Source organism: Paramisgurnus dabryanus, chromosome 22 (genome assembly GCF_030506205.2).
Source record: "Paramisgurnus dabryanus chromosome 22, PD_genome_1.1, whole genome shotgun sequence".
NCBI lineage: Eukaryota > Metazoa > Chordata > Actinopteri > Cypriniformes > Cobitidae > Paramisgurnus > Paramisgurnus dabryanus.
The window spans coordinates 14,137,151-14,150,694 of record NC_133358.1 but is presented as its reverse complement, the minus strand read 5'-3'; the positions used below and the strand labels follow the sequence as shown (position 1 = coordinate 14,150,694).

General features: G+C 36.9%; 1 protein-coding gene across 3 annotated transcripts in view; it reads right to left on the bottom strand.

The window, feature by feature from the left end:
* gli3 (GLI family zinc finger 3) overlaps positions 1-13,544 on the bottom strand; it is a 165,669-nt gene that overhangs the window by 46,274 nt on the left and 105,851 nt on the right. The window contains exons 5-6 of one of the 3 annotated variants that reach the window (XM_065294847.1): positions 12,444-12,649; positions 10,449-10,592 (exon numbers count right to left, since the gene is read on the bottom strand). In XM_065294847.1, the coding sequence (XP_065150919.1) occupies positions 10,449-10,592; positions 12,444-12,649 (350 nt within the window). The remainder of the gene's footprint in view (positions 1-10,448; positions 10,593-12,443; positions 12,650-13,544) is intronic. The other 2 variants (XM_065294848.1, XM_065294849.1) reach the window with 2 other exon arrangements.

The following is a 13,544-nucleotide window of genomic DNA, read 5'->3' as shown; positions in this document are numbered from 1 at the left end:
AAAAAGATAAAAAATAAAATAATCGAGAGCACAATTGAATTTCAATTACAACAAACCACCATCATTGTGATCAGTGTTTGCATTTCATCCACTCATTTGCATTTTAAAGGAAACACCCAAAAACTGCACAATTTTGCTCAGGCCTACAAAGTGTCAATTTTAACATGCTATAATAAATGATCTGTGGAGTATTTTGAGATAACACTTCACATACACACTCTGGGTACACAAACAATTTATTTAACATCTTTAAAAAATCTCATTATATGAACCTTTAAGACCTTTAAGGGCATGCCTGTTTAGATTTGCTGCATTGTTATCAAATATACTTAGAATATGAAATACTAACATGTTACCAATTAGGTAAATTTTCTGAAGAGAAAATTATGTGGTGCATGCTGTTGCAAGATTTGTCACACAAAATGTTTCAAAAATTGTTAACATGAGACAAAACAGCCCACCACAATTTCTCTACGATGTTCTGATATAGAGATATAGGTCTCATATGGCTAATCTATAACACAGCAATGATGAAGAATAAGCTAAAACACATACATGCATTTACACACAGAAGCAGAAATGGCAGGGTTAGGAAATAAGACTTTGAAATAAATGACCAATCTCCATATGCTTGGTGTCCTTTAAGAGTTCATCAACCTATTTAAATGTTTATCCTATGTTCGAATGTCACATGACTGTTAAAACGGATACCGTCAGAATGATTGACGAAATGTTATTTTAACATAATAATACTGACTTCATAAAGTTAAATCATGCATCCATTGATGAAACCTGTGAACACAATTTCATTGAGTATACATTTTAAATACTAAATAATAATTTTAGCCAGCAGATGGCAGAAGATGACCTTCTGCCATCTGTTGGCTAAAATTATTGTTTTCCTTTTACAATTAATTTAACATAAAATTAGTATTGAATATTTAAAAGTAAATAAAGGTAGACACATTTTTAACTCAAATCCTGATAAGCATGCTCTTAAGTATATTAATGAGGGTCTGTGTTTCACACAGAGAGTATATATTTTTCATATAATCCTTTTATTGTGTTATTGTAAGAGAATACTAATTTATGGATTTGGAAACAATAAAGCAAAGTTACATATTTTAATAGAAACATTTTTAGGCTCTGTCATGTTAAATTGTCAAATAGTGGTATAGCTCTACAATTATTTTCATGTGATTTTAGGCTGGGCCAATAAATAACTGATCCAGATATGTTTTCAATATCAAATTATGTCAATAACAAATGTCATGTTATTTAGTAGATTTGCAGCAGATTTGCTGGTGAGCATTTGTCTGTGTTACTTTCATAAAGTGCTGCTTTTTAGTTGGGTTCTAGCAGGTCATTTATGTGAATAATAACCAATTGCATTATCACATGAAGTTTTTGGTGCAATATTTGAAAAATAACATATAAAAATGTAACAACTTTGTATTATACATCATGTCAGGACACGTTTATGTCATGGAAGGTAGAATAGAATCCTAATGCTACTGATGTAAATAAATGGAGATAATGAAAAACTTTAATCCATATCTTTATGAGTTCCTTTAAACACACATGCTGCAATTCAGTCGTACAAATGGCACCTACACCAATGTGTGACATCACATGAAATCTATGCTTACAAAAGCAGGTATTCAAATTCATTACATTTTGTATTTGATATACCTTTACACACAGAGGACAGAAAAATGTACTGCGCTGATTTTATTGTTGTTGACTGAAAAAATTCTAGTAGTTTTGAAAAGTTGTTTTTGTAATTCAAAGCTAAACAACTAAAGGAATAAGACGTACAATTGGTGATAACAATTTGGCATTCATATTTGCTCACAGACTACAGGAAATTGTATTGCATTGGCTTTAGTGGTGTTGAGTGAAAAACCAAGTATTAGTTCACAAAATAGTTTTTTCATATAAACATAAACATATAGAGCAGTGGTTCTCTACTCCGTTTCTGGAGAACCACTGCTCTGCACATTTTGTATGTTTCTCTCATCTGACACAATCAGTTTAGTTAATAGAGATCTCTACTATTGTGCTGATTATGTGAAGCAGGTGTGTTGAGAACCACTGATCTAGAGAACTGTTTACTTTGCACACATTGTGTTAGATGCAAAGATTTTCAGAAAGATGAACTAAAAATCCTCACAGACACTTGGAAACATAAGACCAACAGTCCCATGAGTTTAGTTGTAATCACACACCATTAGGCTTGACTCGTACATGGTTAATACTGGTTGGCTGTTGAGTGGCATGTTTTCAAAGATAAATAATTATCCTCATAGACCATTATAAGAACCTGAAAGTAGATGTAATGTGCAAAATAACAAGTAGGTCAGACAAATATTTATGTGTCATATACATATGCTATAGTTATGGTTATTTGTTCTTAAGTTATAGCGCCACCTAATGGACAATCTCTGCAATTTTTTGCATGTGACCTCAGCTTGGGTCTATACATATGTGTACCAAGTTTCATGTTGATATCTCATTCCTATCATAAATGATAGCAATTTAAGTATTTGTGGCCCCGCCTCTTCGTACTTTTGACCGTAGTGTTGCGACGACGAGTGCAAAGTTCAACTTTTTTTTGATAATTATTGATATTCAGTGTCTAAGGAATATTCCAGCACTGGATTGGTTCAGATCGGTCAAAAAACCTAGGACTAGTTCGCAAAAGTAGGTTTAAGAGAAAATTATGAATATCTAACAAACGATTCGACTGAGACAAGTGCTTCTTGAGGAAAAGTTGTTCATTAAATGTAGCTCTATTAAATGATATAAAGATCTTGTTGATATCTGAAACACTGCATAATACACAATCACTTAAACATTGAAAAAACGTGATAGCGCCTCCCGGAGGCCGAATTTTGTCTTACTCTGCACAGACCTTCATGGCCAAGAGACAAACAGGTCCACCACGTTTCGTTTCGATCGGCCTCCGTTAACCCTGCCCAATAGCTGCTTTTTCTTGATTGGCCGATGGCGGCCATGTTTTTTGAGCTACGCGAAATTCCTTTCCCACACAGATAGTACCCTAGACCAAGAGCACCCGTGCCAAATCTCAAGTTGATCGGTCCCATATTTCTCTAGTTACAGCTCTTCAAAGTTGAAGTAGTGTTATAGCGCCAACTAGTGGTCAAGCGATGCAATTTTTTGCACGTGACCCCAGAATAGTCCGCTGTATATGTGTACCAAATTTGGTTTCGATACCTCTTTCCAATCCCAAGTTACAGCCATTGAAGTCCAAGAGGCTCCGCCCATTGGGGGCGTTTGGGCGTGGCTTGACGACGACGAGTATAAAGTTCAACTTTTTTTTGATAACTTTTCATATTCACACTCCAAGGAATATTACAGCACTGGAACGGTTCCGATCGGACAAAAAACCTAGGACTAGTTCGTTTTTATTTTTTTCGACAAAATCGAAAATAGCGAAAAAAATTTCATGACGGAAATGAAATCGGAGATATACGTTTTGTTCGTCTTGACGCAAGGAATCCAGGGATATAAGACACTTGACATTTGGACAAGAATTCTGGGAGTTATGAGCATCAACGCGTTTGTTATCGCTATAGCGCCACCTATAGGCTAATCGGGTTGAAACTCTATCAACCTCTCCCCAAATTGGGTCCTACCATTTGGCCAAGTCTCAAGTCTCTAGGCCTTACGGTTTGGTCTGCACGATCCGTTTTACGGCAGAAGAAAAATAATAAAAAGAATAAAAATCCATACAAATACAATAGGGTTTCAGCCCTTCGGGCTTGAACCCCTAAATATAGCTGCAAGCAGCGATTAGCGGGGTTCAAGCGATCTGGGACCTTAAAGGGGTCATAGCGTGAAAATCTGACTTTTTCCAAGTGTAAGTGCTATAATTGGGTCCCCAGTGCTTATATCAACCTAGAAAACATGAAAAAGATAAAAAATAAAATAATCGAGAGCACAATTGAATTTCAATTACAACAAACCACCATCATTGTGATCAGTGTTTGCATTTCATCCACTCATTTGCATTTTAAAGGAAACACCCAAAAACTGCACAATTTTGCTCAGGCCTACAAAGTGTCAATTTTAACATGCTATAATAAATGATCTGTGGAGTATTTTGAGATAACACTTCACATACACACTCTGGGTACACAAACAATTTATTTTACATCTTTAAAAAATCTCATTATATGAACCTTTAAGACCTTTAAGGGCATGCCTGTTTAGATTTGCTGCATTGTTATCAAATATACTTAGAATACGAAATACTAACATGTTACCAATTAGGTAAATTTTCTGAAGAGAAAATTATGTGGTGCATGCTGTTGCAAGATTTGTCACACAAAATGTTTCAAAAATTGTTAACATGAGACAAAACAGCCCACCACAATTTCTCTACGATGTTCTGATATAGAGATATAGGTCTCATATGGCTAATCTATAACACAGCAATGATGAAGAATAAGCTAAAACACATACATGCATTTACACACAGAAGCAGAAATGGCAGGGTTAGGAAATAAGACTTTGAAATAAATGACCAATCTCCATATGCTTGGTGTCCTTTAAGAGTTCATCAACCTATTTAAATGTTTATCCTATGTTCGAATGTCACATGACTGTTAAAACGGATACCGTCAGAATGATTGACGAAATGTTATTTTAACATAATAATACTGACTTCATAAAGTTAAATCATGCATCCATTGATGAAACCTGTGAACACAATTTCATTGAGTATACATTTTAAATAATAAATAATAATTTTAGCCAGCAGATGGCAGAAGATGACCTTCTGCCATCTGTTGGCTAAAATTATTGTTTTCCTTTTACAATTAATTTAACATAAAATTAGTATTGAATATTTAAAAGTAAATAAAGGTAGACACATTTTTAACTCAAATCCTGATAAGCATGCTCTTAAGTATATTAATGAGGGTCTGTGTTTCACACAGAGAGTATATATTTTTCATATAATCCTTTTATTGTGTTATTGTAAGAGAATACTAATTTATGGATTTGGAAACAATAAAGCAAAGTTACATATTTTAATAGAAACATTTTTAGGCTCTGTCATGTTAAATTGTCAAATAGTGGTATAGCTCTGCAATTATTTTCATGTGATTTTAGGCTGGGCCAATAAATAACTGATCCAGATATGTTTTCAATATCAAATTATGTCAATAACAAATGTCATGTTATTTAGTAGATTTGCAGCAGATTTGCTGGTGAGCATTTGTCTGTGTTACTTTCATAAAGTGCTGCTTTTTAGTTGGGTTCTAGCAGGTCATTTATGTGAATAATAACCAATTGCATTATCACATGAAGTTTTTGGTGCAATATTTGAAAAATAACATATAAAAATGTAACAACTTTGTATTATACATCATGTCAGGACACGTTTATGTCATGGAAGGTAGAATAGAATCCTAATGCTACTGATGTAAATAAATGGAGATAATGAAAAACTTTAATCCATATCTTTATGAGTTCCTTTAAACACACATGCTGCAATTCAGTCGTACAAATGGCACCTACACCAATGTGTGACATCACATGAAATCTATGCTTACAAAAGCAGGTATTCAAATTCATTACATTTTGTATTTGATATACCTTTACACACAGAGGACAGAAAAATGTACTGCGCTGATTTTATTGTTGTTGACTGAAAAAATTCTAGTAGTTTTGAAAAGTTGTTTTTGTAATTCAAAGCTAAACAACTAAAGGAATAAGACGTACAATTGGTGATAACAATTTGGCATTCATATTTGCTCACAGACTACAGGAAATTGTATTGCATTGGCTTTAGTGGTGTTGAGTGAAAAACCAAGTATTAGTTCACAAAATAGTTTTTTCATATAAACATAAACATATAGAGCAGTGGTTCTCTACTCCGTTTCTGGAGAACCACTGCTCTGCACATTTTGTATGTTTCTCTCATCTGACACAATCAGTTTAGTTAATAGAGATCTCTACTATTGTGCTGATTATGTGAAGCAGGTGTGTTGAGAACCACTGATCTAGAGAACTGTTTACTTTGCACACATTGTGTTAGATGCAAAGATTTTCAGAAAGATGAACTAAAAATCCTCACAGACACTTGGAAACATAAGACCAACAGTCCCATGAGTTTAGTTGTAATCACACACCATTAGGCTTGACTCGTACATGGTTAATACTGGTTGGCTGTTGAGTGGCATGTTTTCAAAGATAAATAATTATCCTCATAGACCATTATAAGAACCTGAAAGTAGATGTAATGTGCAAAATAACAAGTAGGTCAGACAAATATTTATGTGTCATATACATATGCTATAGTTATGGTTATTTGTTCTTAAGTTATAGCGCCACCTAATGGACAATCTCTGCAATTTTTTGCATGTGACCTCAGCTTGGGTCTATACATATGTGTACCAAGTTTCATGTTGATATCTCATTCCTATCATAAATGATAGCAATTTAAGTATTTGTGGCCCCGCCTCTTCGTACTTTTGACCGTAGTGTTGCGACGACGAGTGCAAAGTTCAACTTTTTTTTGATAATTATTGATATCCAGTATCTAAGGAATATTCCAGCACTGGATTGGTTCAGATCGGTCAAAAAACCTAGGACTAGTTCGCAAAAGTAGGTTTAAGAGAAAATTATGAATATCTAACAAACGATTCGACTGAGACAAGTGCTTCTTGAGGAAAAGTTGTTCATTTAATGTAGCTCTATTAAATGATATAAAGATCTTGTTGATATCTGAAACACTGCATAATACACAATCACTTAAACATTGAAAAAACGTGATAGCGCCTCCCGGAGGCCGAATTTTTTCTTACTCTGCACAGACCTTCATGGCCAAGAGACAAACAGGTCCACCACGTTTCGTTTCGATCGGCCTCCGTTAACCCTGCCCAATAGCTGCTTTTTCTTGATTGGCCGATGGCGGCCATGTTTTTTGAGCTACGCGAAATTCCTTTCCCACACAGATAGTACCCTAGACCAAGAGCACCCGTGCCAAATCTCAAGTTGATCGGTCCCATATTTCTCTAGTTACAGCTCTTCAAAGTTGAAGTAGTGTTATAGCGCCAACTAGTGGTCAAGCGATGCAATTTTTTGCACGTGACCCCAGAATAGTCCGCTGTATATGTGTACCAAATTTGGTTTCGATACCTCTTTCCAATCCCAAGTTACAGCCATTGAAGTCCAAGAGGCTCCGCCCATTGGGGGCGTTTGGGCGTGGCTTGACGACGACGAGTATAAAGTTCAACTTTTTTTTGATAACTTTTCATATTCACACTCCAAGGAATATTACAGCACTGGAACGGTTCCGATCGGACAAAAAACCTAGGACTAGTTCGTTTTTATTTTTTTCGACAAAATCGAAAATAGCGAAAAAAATTTCATGACGGAAATGAAATCGGAGATATACGTTTTGTTCGTCTTGACGCAAGGAATCCAGGGATATAAGACACTTGACATTTGGACAAGAATTCTGGGAGTTATGAGCATCAACGCGTTTGTTATCGCTATAGCGCCACCTATAGGCCAATCGGGTTGAAACTCTATCAACCTCTCCCCAAATTGGGTCCTACCATTTGGCCAAGTCTCAAGTCTCTAGGCCTTACGGTTTGGTCTGCACGATCCGTTTTACGGCAGAAGAAAAATAATAAAAAGAATAAAAATCCATACAAATACAATAGGGTTTCAGCCCTTCGGGCTTGAACCCCTAATAAAAATCCATACAAATACAATAGGGTTTCAGCCCTTCGGGCTTGAACCCCTAATAATAATAATAAAACAGACAAATACAATAGGTTTTCAGCACTTCGTGCTCGAAACCCTAATAATAATAATAATAATAATAATAATAAAACAGACAAATACAATAGGTTTTCAGCACTTCGTGCTCGAAACCCTAAAAATATTGAAACTCATTGTTTATTTTTGAGTGCTTACTAATGTAAGGTGACCAGATTTTTTAAAAACCGGGGACATTTCCTAGTTAAATGGTGAAAAATCATTAAAATCTCATTTGTTGTTATCTATGAAGTAAAAATATCAAATATCTAAAAAATCTTAAATCAAGATGCATTTTCTTGATAAGCAAAATCCCCTAAGAAAAATCTAGCTTTAAGACAAATAAATAAATTTAAGTGAATTTGTGCTTAAAACATGCAAAAAATATTTTTCTTGAATTAAGTAGTGATAGATTTTTTTGCTTGTTTTAAGCACAAATTTGATATTTTAGTCTTATAATTAGACTTATATTCTTAGGTCATTTTGCCCATCAAGAAAATGCATCTTGACTTAATAATTTTTTTATTTGTACTGAAAAAAAAGAGAAAAATACTAATAAGAAAGTAATTTTTGGCAGTGTTTCTAATTCAATTAATTGAACAATTTCTGTAGCTTAAAAATCAATTTTTTCCCATTTTTTACACAAGAGACATACCTCATCAAAAATTACTTCTAAGGTACTACTTCAGCTGATTTCATAACATTGTAAACGTTAAGAACAGAAGAAATAATGCAAAATGTAAACATATTTAGCCTACACAAAACAAATGCTCGGTAACATACTGTGATCAGTTGACTTCATTGGTTTATTTCTTTAATTTAACATGAGTAGTTAGTACCTTAAGCCCCCATAACTTTAACTGTTTCCATATCTTATGATAACTTGATTGATGATAATGATGCTTTCTCATGTGTCTCGTTGTAAATTCTTCATCGCTAAATCAGTGGCGCGCGCAACTAATAAGTAGCTCGCTGCCCCCTCTGCTGGTCATTACATGATACTACAAACGCTATGTTGATCGGTTTTTCAGTGTATTTGCTGGTTGTTTTGGACATGCTGTAAAACGGGGACATTTCCAGGGACAGCTTCAGTCGGGGCCGGAATACCAAAAAACGGCACTGTCCCCGGAAAACGGGGACGTCTGGTCACCTTATGCTAATGGTCTAATTAGATTCAATGGATTATGCTAAGCTATGCTAAAAGAAACTTCCACTGTCAGTACATTCTGATACAAGCAGCACATATACATGCAGCCACGTGTAACCGCATCTCAAATGACCCCAGATAACAGAGGTGTGTTTGACATCATGCGTGCTGCACGGACCAATTAGTTCATGATATAAAATTACCGCAAGAGAGATTTCAAAGCATATTAGGAGCAGTCTGCTCTCCAATAGCTCTTGTGTTACTTTAATATTATTCAGCAACGCACATGATTTCAAAAACACCCAATAAAACATAAACTTAAAATTACAATAAACTCCATCACATATTTTCTTAAAAATTATCAAATCTTTTAAATGAGGTAAGCATACCCGGATCATAAAGTGTAACTGTCAGTGCAGACCAGCGGGCAGAAAGGAACAATCATACTCTGGTACGGTTTGGCATGGTTAAGTATATTGTGAGTGTGCTCATAATGGATATACTGGTCACCAGTCAATTAAACTGGTCACCAGAATAACTCGCCTAGGTTTTACTTCTAGCATGCCGAGTACACACATACCGAAAGAATAACGACTCCACTTAATAGAGTTTCAAATGAAGGTGTTCGGCTTTAATATAGATGTACCAGAATCTAATGGACGGTGGGTAATTAGCGACTAACCCGCTAAACAATACAGCCGTGAACACAAACACACAGGACAGGTTCATTCTTTCATTATCCAGTTCTTCTCTGAAAGTAATTACAATGATGTGAACTGAGCTCTAAACCACAACTCTGCCATCCCATCCCCATTATTAACAAAAGCTTCAAGATAAGTAACTTTTCCACATTCACTTCATCTCTCTGAATCTATATATCATAAAAGAGAGCTTTCAAGTGTTAATTTGGCTTGCGTGGAACACACATTGTTAAAACAGGATGAGTTATTACCAAAGGCTGATTACAGGCGATTTGAAGTGAAGGGGGGGTGGACGTCTCCATTTGAAAACCCTGGCCTTAATTGTTTTGTTTCAGTCTATTAATCTTAAACGGTGCCACAGAAGAAAGGATTTCTGCCCGTGATGAATAGTGGGACATTCCAATTCCCATTTAATAGCAATTAATTTTCTGATACCCATGCAAGTTTGGGTAGCTTTAATTAGTTTGTGATGAACAGGGGAGCCGGTGACGTGCCGACTGGATGTATTCTCATCAAAGATGAGCAGGCCAGTCCACCTGACCCCTTCACAGAATCTCCGCACATTTAATTTCCTATTTACACTTTAAAATAACTCATTTGCATACAGTACGTCGTGCACACCCCTCCTCCCAACTTTCAAAATCATTAGGACAATGGAACAAATTAAGCAGTTCACTTTATGTATCTTTAGGAATACATTTTCCATGAGATTCCTTTTCCATAAAGCTCTACTTTTTTATGTCTTCTAAAATTAACTACAAAAGGAAATTTGGTTGGTTCTAGAAAAAAAGTGGAGAACTTACTTTCCATAGCCTGCAGGTACTCCATGTGCAAAGCGTTGCTTCCAGGCCCAGTTGAGGGAATGATGTCAGCATAGGGACTGCGGTGACCTGCGAGCAGGGCCATCTGGTGGTAGTACTCTGCTGTGGTTAAACCCGTGTGGGGGGCTGAGGGGTTAAACCCGGAAGGGGGGGCATAAATGAGACAAAAACAGAAAACGAAAGATAATTGATCAAATTTAGATTGGAACCCTAACATGGTGCCATTCACATCCTGCTCTTTCTAATTCTGTTTTTTTATGTTATTCCTTGATCACACCCCCTTTGTAGCTATAGAGGACTAAAACTGCAACCTAAAAATACATATTGGCAATGTGCATTTCTCTGCAATATACAGTACAGTACACACACAAAAAGAAAAAGACACAGTGGCTTTAAATGCAAATACAAAATCAGGTTAACTGCACGAAATGCGGTAGATAATTCCCGTCTCCTTTCCCAGAAGAAATAAATGCAGAGCGGATGAAAGGATCTTGACTGAGGCCTGAACTGAATGCATGGAATATGCATTTCTGATTGGTTGTGTAACTGTAAGAAGACATTCTAAAATCATTCGATGTGGGTATTATGTCTTAAGTATGTATGGGAGGGGTTGGGGGCTTCCTTAATTGTCTCTGTTGTTTTCTAGCCTCGGCTCTCACATTGAGGCGTAATGTGCCTTATTCTACCCTCATGTGCGAAAAGAGCTTTGCGGCATTTCTAAATGGGAGATGTTGGCAGACAAGTGCAGGGCTGGCGGTGGGGAAGGTTAGAGGCGAGGGGGTATTGGGATATGGGAGTGGCAGTCTTTAAGGAGGAAAATGCACCCTTGGTTTGCATGGGAAACAGAGCCAGGAGGCATTCTGATGGTGGAGCAGATCTTATATTTTCTTAAGTTATCTTAAATATGATGTAAATAATGAAAAGGTATGGAAAGCGAGGGGGACATATTTTATTAAGATAAAGTAACATAAAAATAAATGTTGATTTAATATCATTTTTACACTGCACAGAAATGGTTAAAAATACAACAATTCTTATTTTATGTATTTTATAAAATTTGAAAATGTATATATAAGACAACTTGTATATATTATATTTATTTATTCTATAATTAATTAATGGAGTTATTTGTAAGAACAACCCACAGTACATCAACTAGTTTACTTAAGCTCTTAATAACTATCCATCTGGAAATGTTGCACAATAATGTTGACCCATGTGGTAGATAGTAGTAAATATTTGGTTGACATAAAAGGGCACCACAGTTCAATACAGCGATATTTGTCTGTGGTCCCCTCTGATTAGACCCCTTTGGTTTCTGTGCTCCAGGCTTCAATTAAAACTCCATGCCTGAGGAAAGGGCCAAGAGGCTCCTTAAAAATGGCGGGCTCTTGCAGAACCTGTAATGGATTTCCCAGTCCGGCTTCACGCAAGAAACCAAAATGGTTCCCACCAGGACTCTGGTGTTCATCGTCTAAACTGTTCCCACTTTCCATCCTTCCCTCCCGCTCATGCCCTCCGCCCTTAACCGTGGCCTTGCACTTCGCCCGCTCTCTTAACTCAGGATGTGATCGCTAGACTCTGCTTGACATGTTGAATGTTCCTCTAGAGGTTTACAGACATAAGACGAAGATCAAACAGAATGACCCCTGCAAATCATCAAACTATAGTCTCCCCCTCTAGAGAAAAGCATAGGCAGGTAAACTGACTCTATATGAGAGATAGAGATGTTCCACACATACCAGACCTTAGGAGAATGATTTAGTGTAATAAAGATGATGGTATATAAATAGAGATACAGATTTCTCCAAATTCCTAAGTATGTGCAAGCACCACTAATTAATTGTGCATTATGAGGGGCTTACCATCTGCACTAAACTTGGCCTAAATTCTTATTAGGTAGCTGTGATGCTTACTATAGTTTGACATTTTTTGAAAAATTTTAGTGGCCCCAGAACAGGTCCCTGAGGTACTCACCATCTGCAGGACTGAGGCCTCTAGCCGCAGATATCATGGAGAGGGAGGGACTGGTGTGCAGCGAACGGATGTAGTCCATGTAGGGGTTAATGTATGGATGTGGGGGGTTAAAGGGCGACTCCGCCCCCAATGAAGGATTCCGATGCGGCGAGATCCGGATGAGGGAGATATCCGAAAACGCCGGGCTGGCCGCCAGTGCAGGAGGCCTGGAATCAGAGATGAAGAAATGCATTTAAGCACCTTAGGGGTCTTTTTCATATTGAGTGTATTCCTCCACTCATTCAGCTTTGGGGTTTATTTGCAAACTGTCATGTTAACTATGTATGTACAACCAAAGCAGATGCATACATTTAGAGGAAAGGCATATAAGAAAGCAGAGCTCTGCACAAGCTACAAAAGCTCGGCATGTGATCTATTCATTCCGGATCCCTGCTCCAGGTCTAGTTAGTGTCTGCACAGAATGATGTAGGAGCTGAGCAGGAAATGAATGGTGACACGATCTATCTGCCTTCATCTACTGGGCCAAATCACGGAGCGAGAGGGAGAGAGAAGCCCAAGCAAAATTCCAACGGCTCCCCCTCACAGACATTTCCTAAGATCAAAGCCAGCTTTCAACACATCACATTTTAATCAGACAGAGACGGCCAGGAATTCTCACCGCTACCCACAATGCCTTGCTGGTTGTTTTTGTGCATGTGAGTGTCACTTTGCTCAAGATTCTGTTGTTGTTGTTGTTTAAGCATTGAACCTAAACGACTACCCTATTTAAGAAGGTAATGGCAGTCACTCTGATTGGTCGGCCTGAGGTAAAGACATGCAGGATTTTTTTTACTTCATTACCACTAAACATTCCTAATTGGCCCTAGCAAACACACTTAAAAACAAGAGAAAAACAGTAAGTACAGTAAAGTCCTTTAAAGAACTTTGACTTCAAGTGACCTCTTTTAAGGACCGGATGGACCCAATTACACACAAAGCTTACCCCCTCTGGATTTTGTCCTGTCAGCCTCTGGAGTCTACTTCAACAAACACTAATGAAAGACTTCTGCCTGTTCCTCATAAAGAAGGACAAGAGCGGATGCAACAAAAATCTTTTCTTAA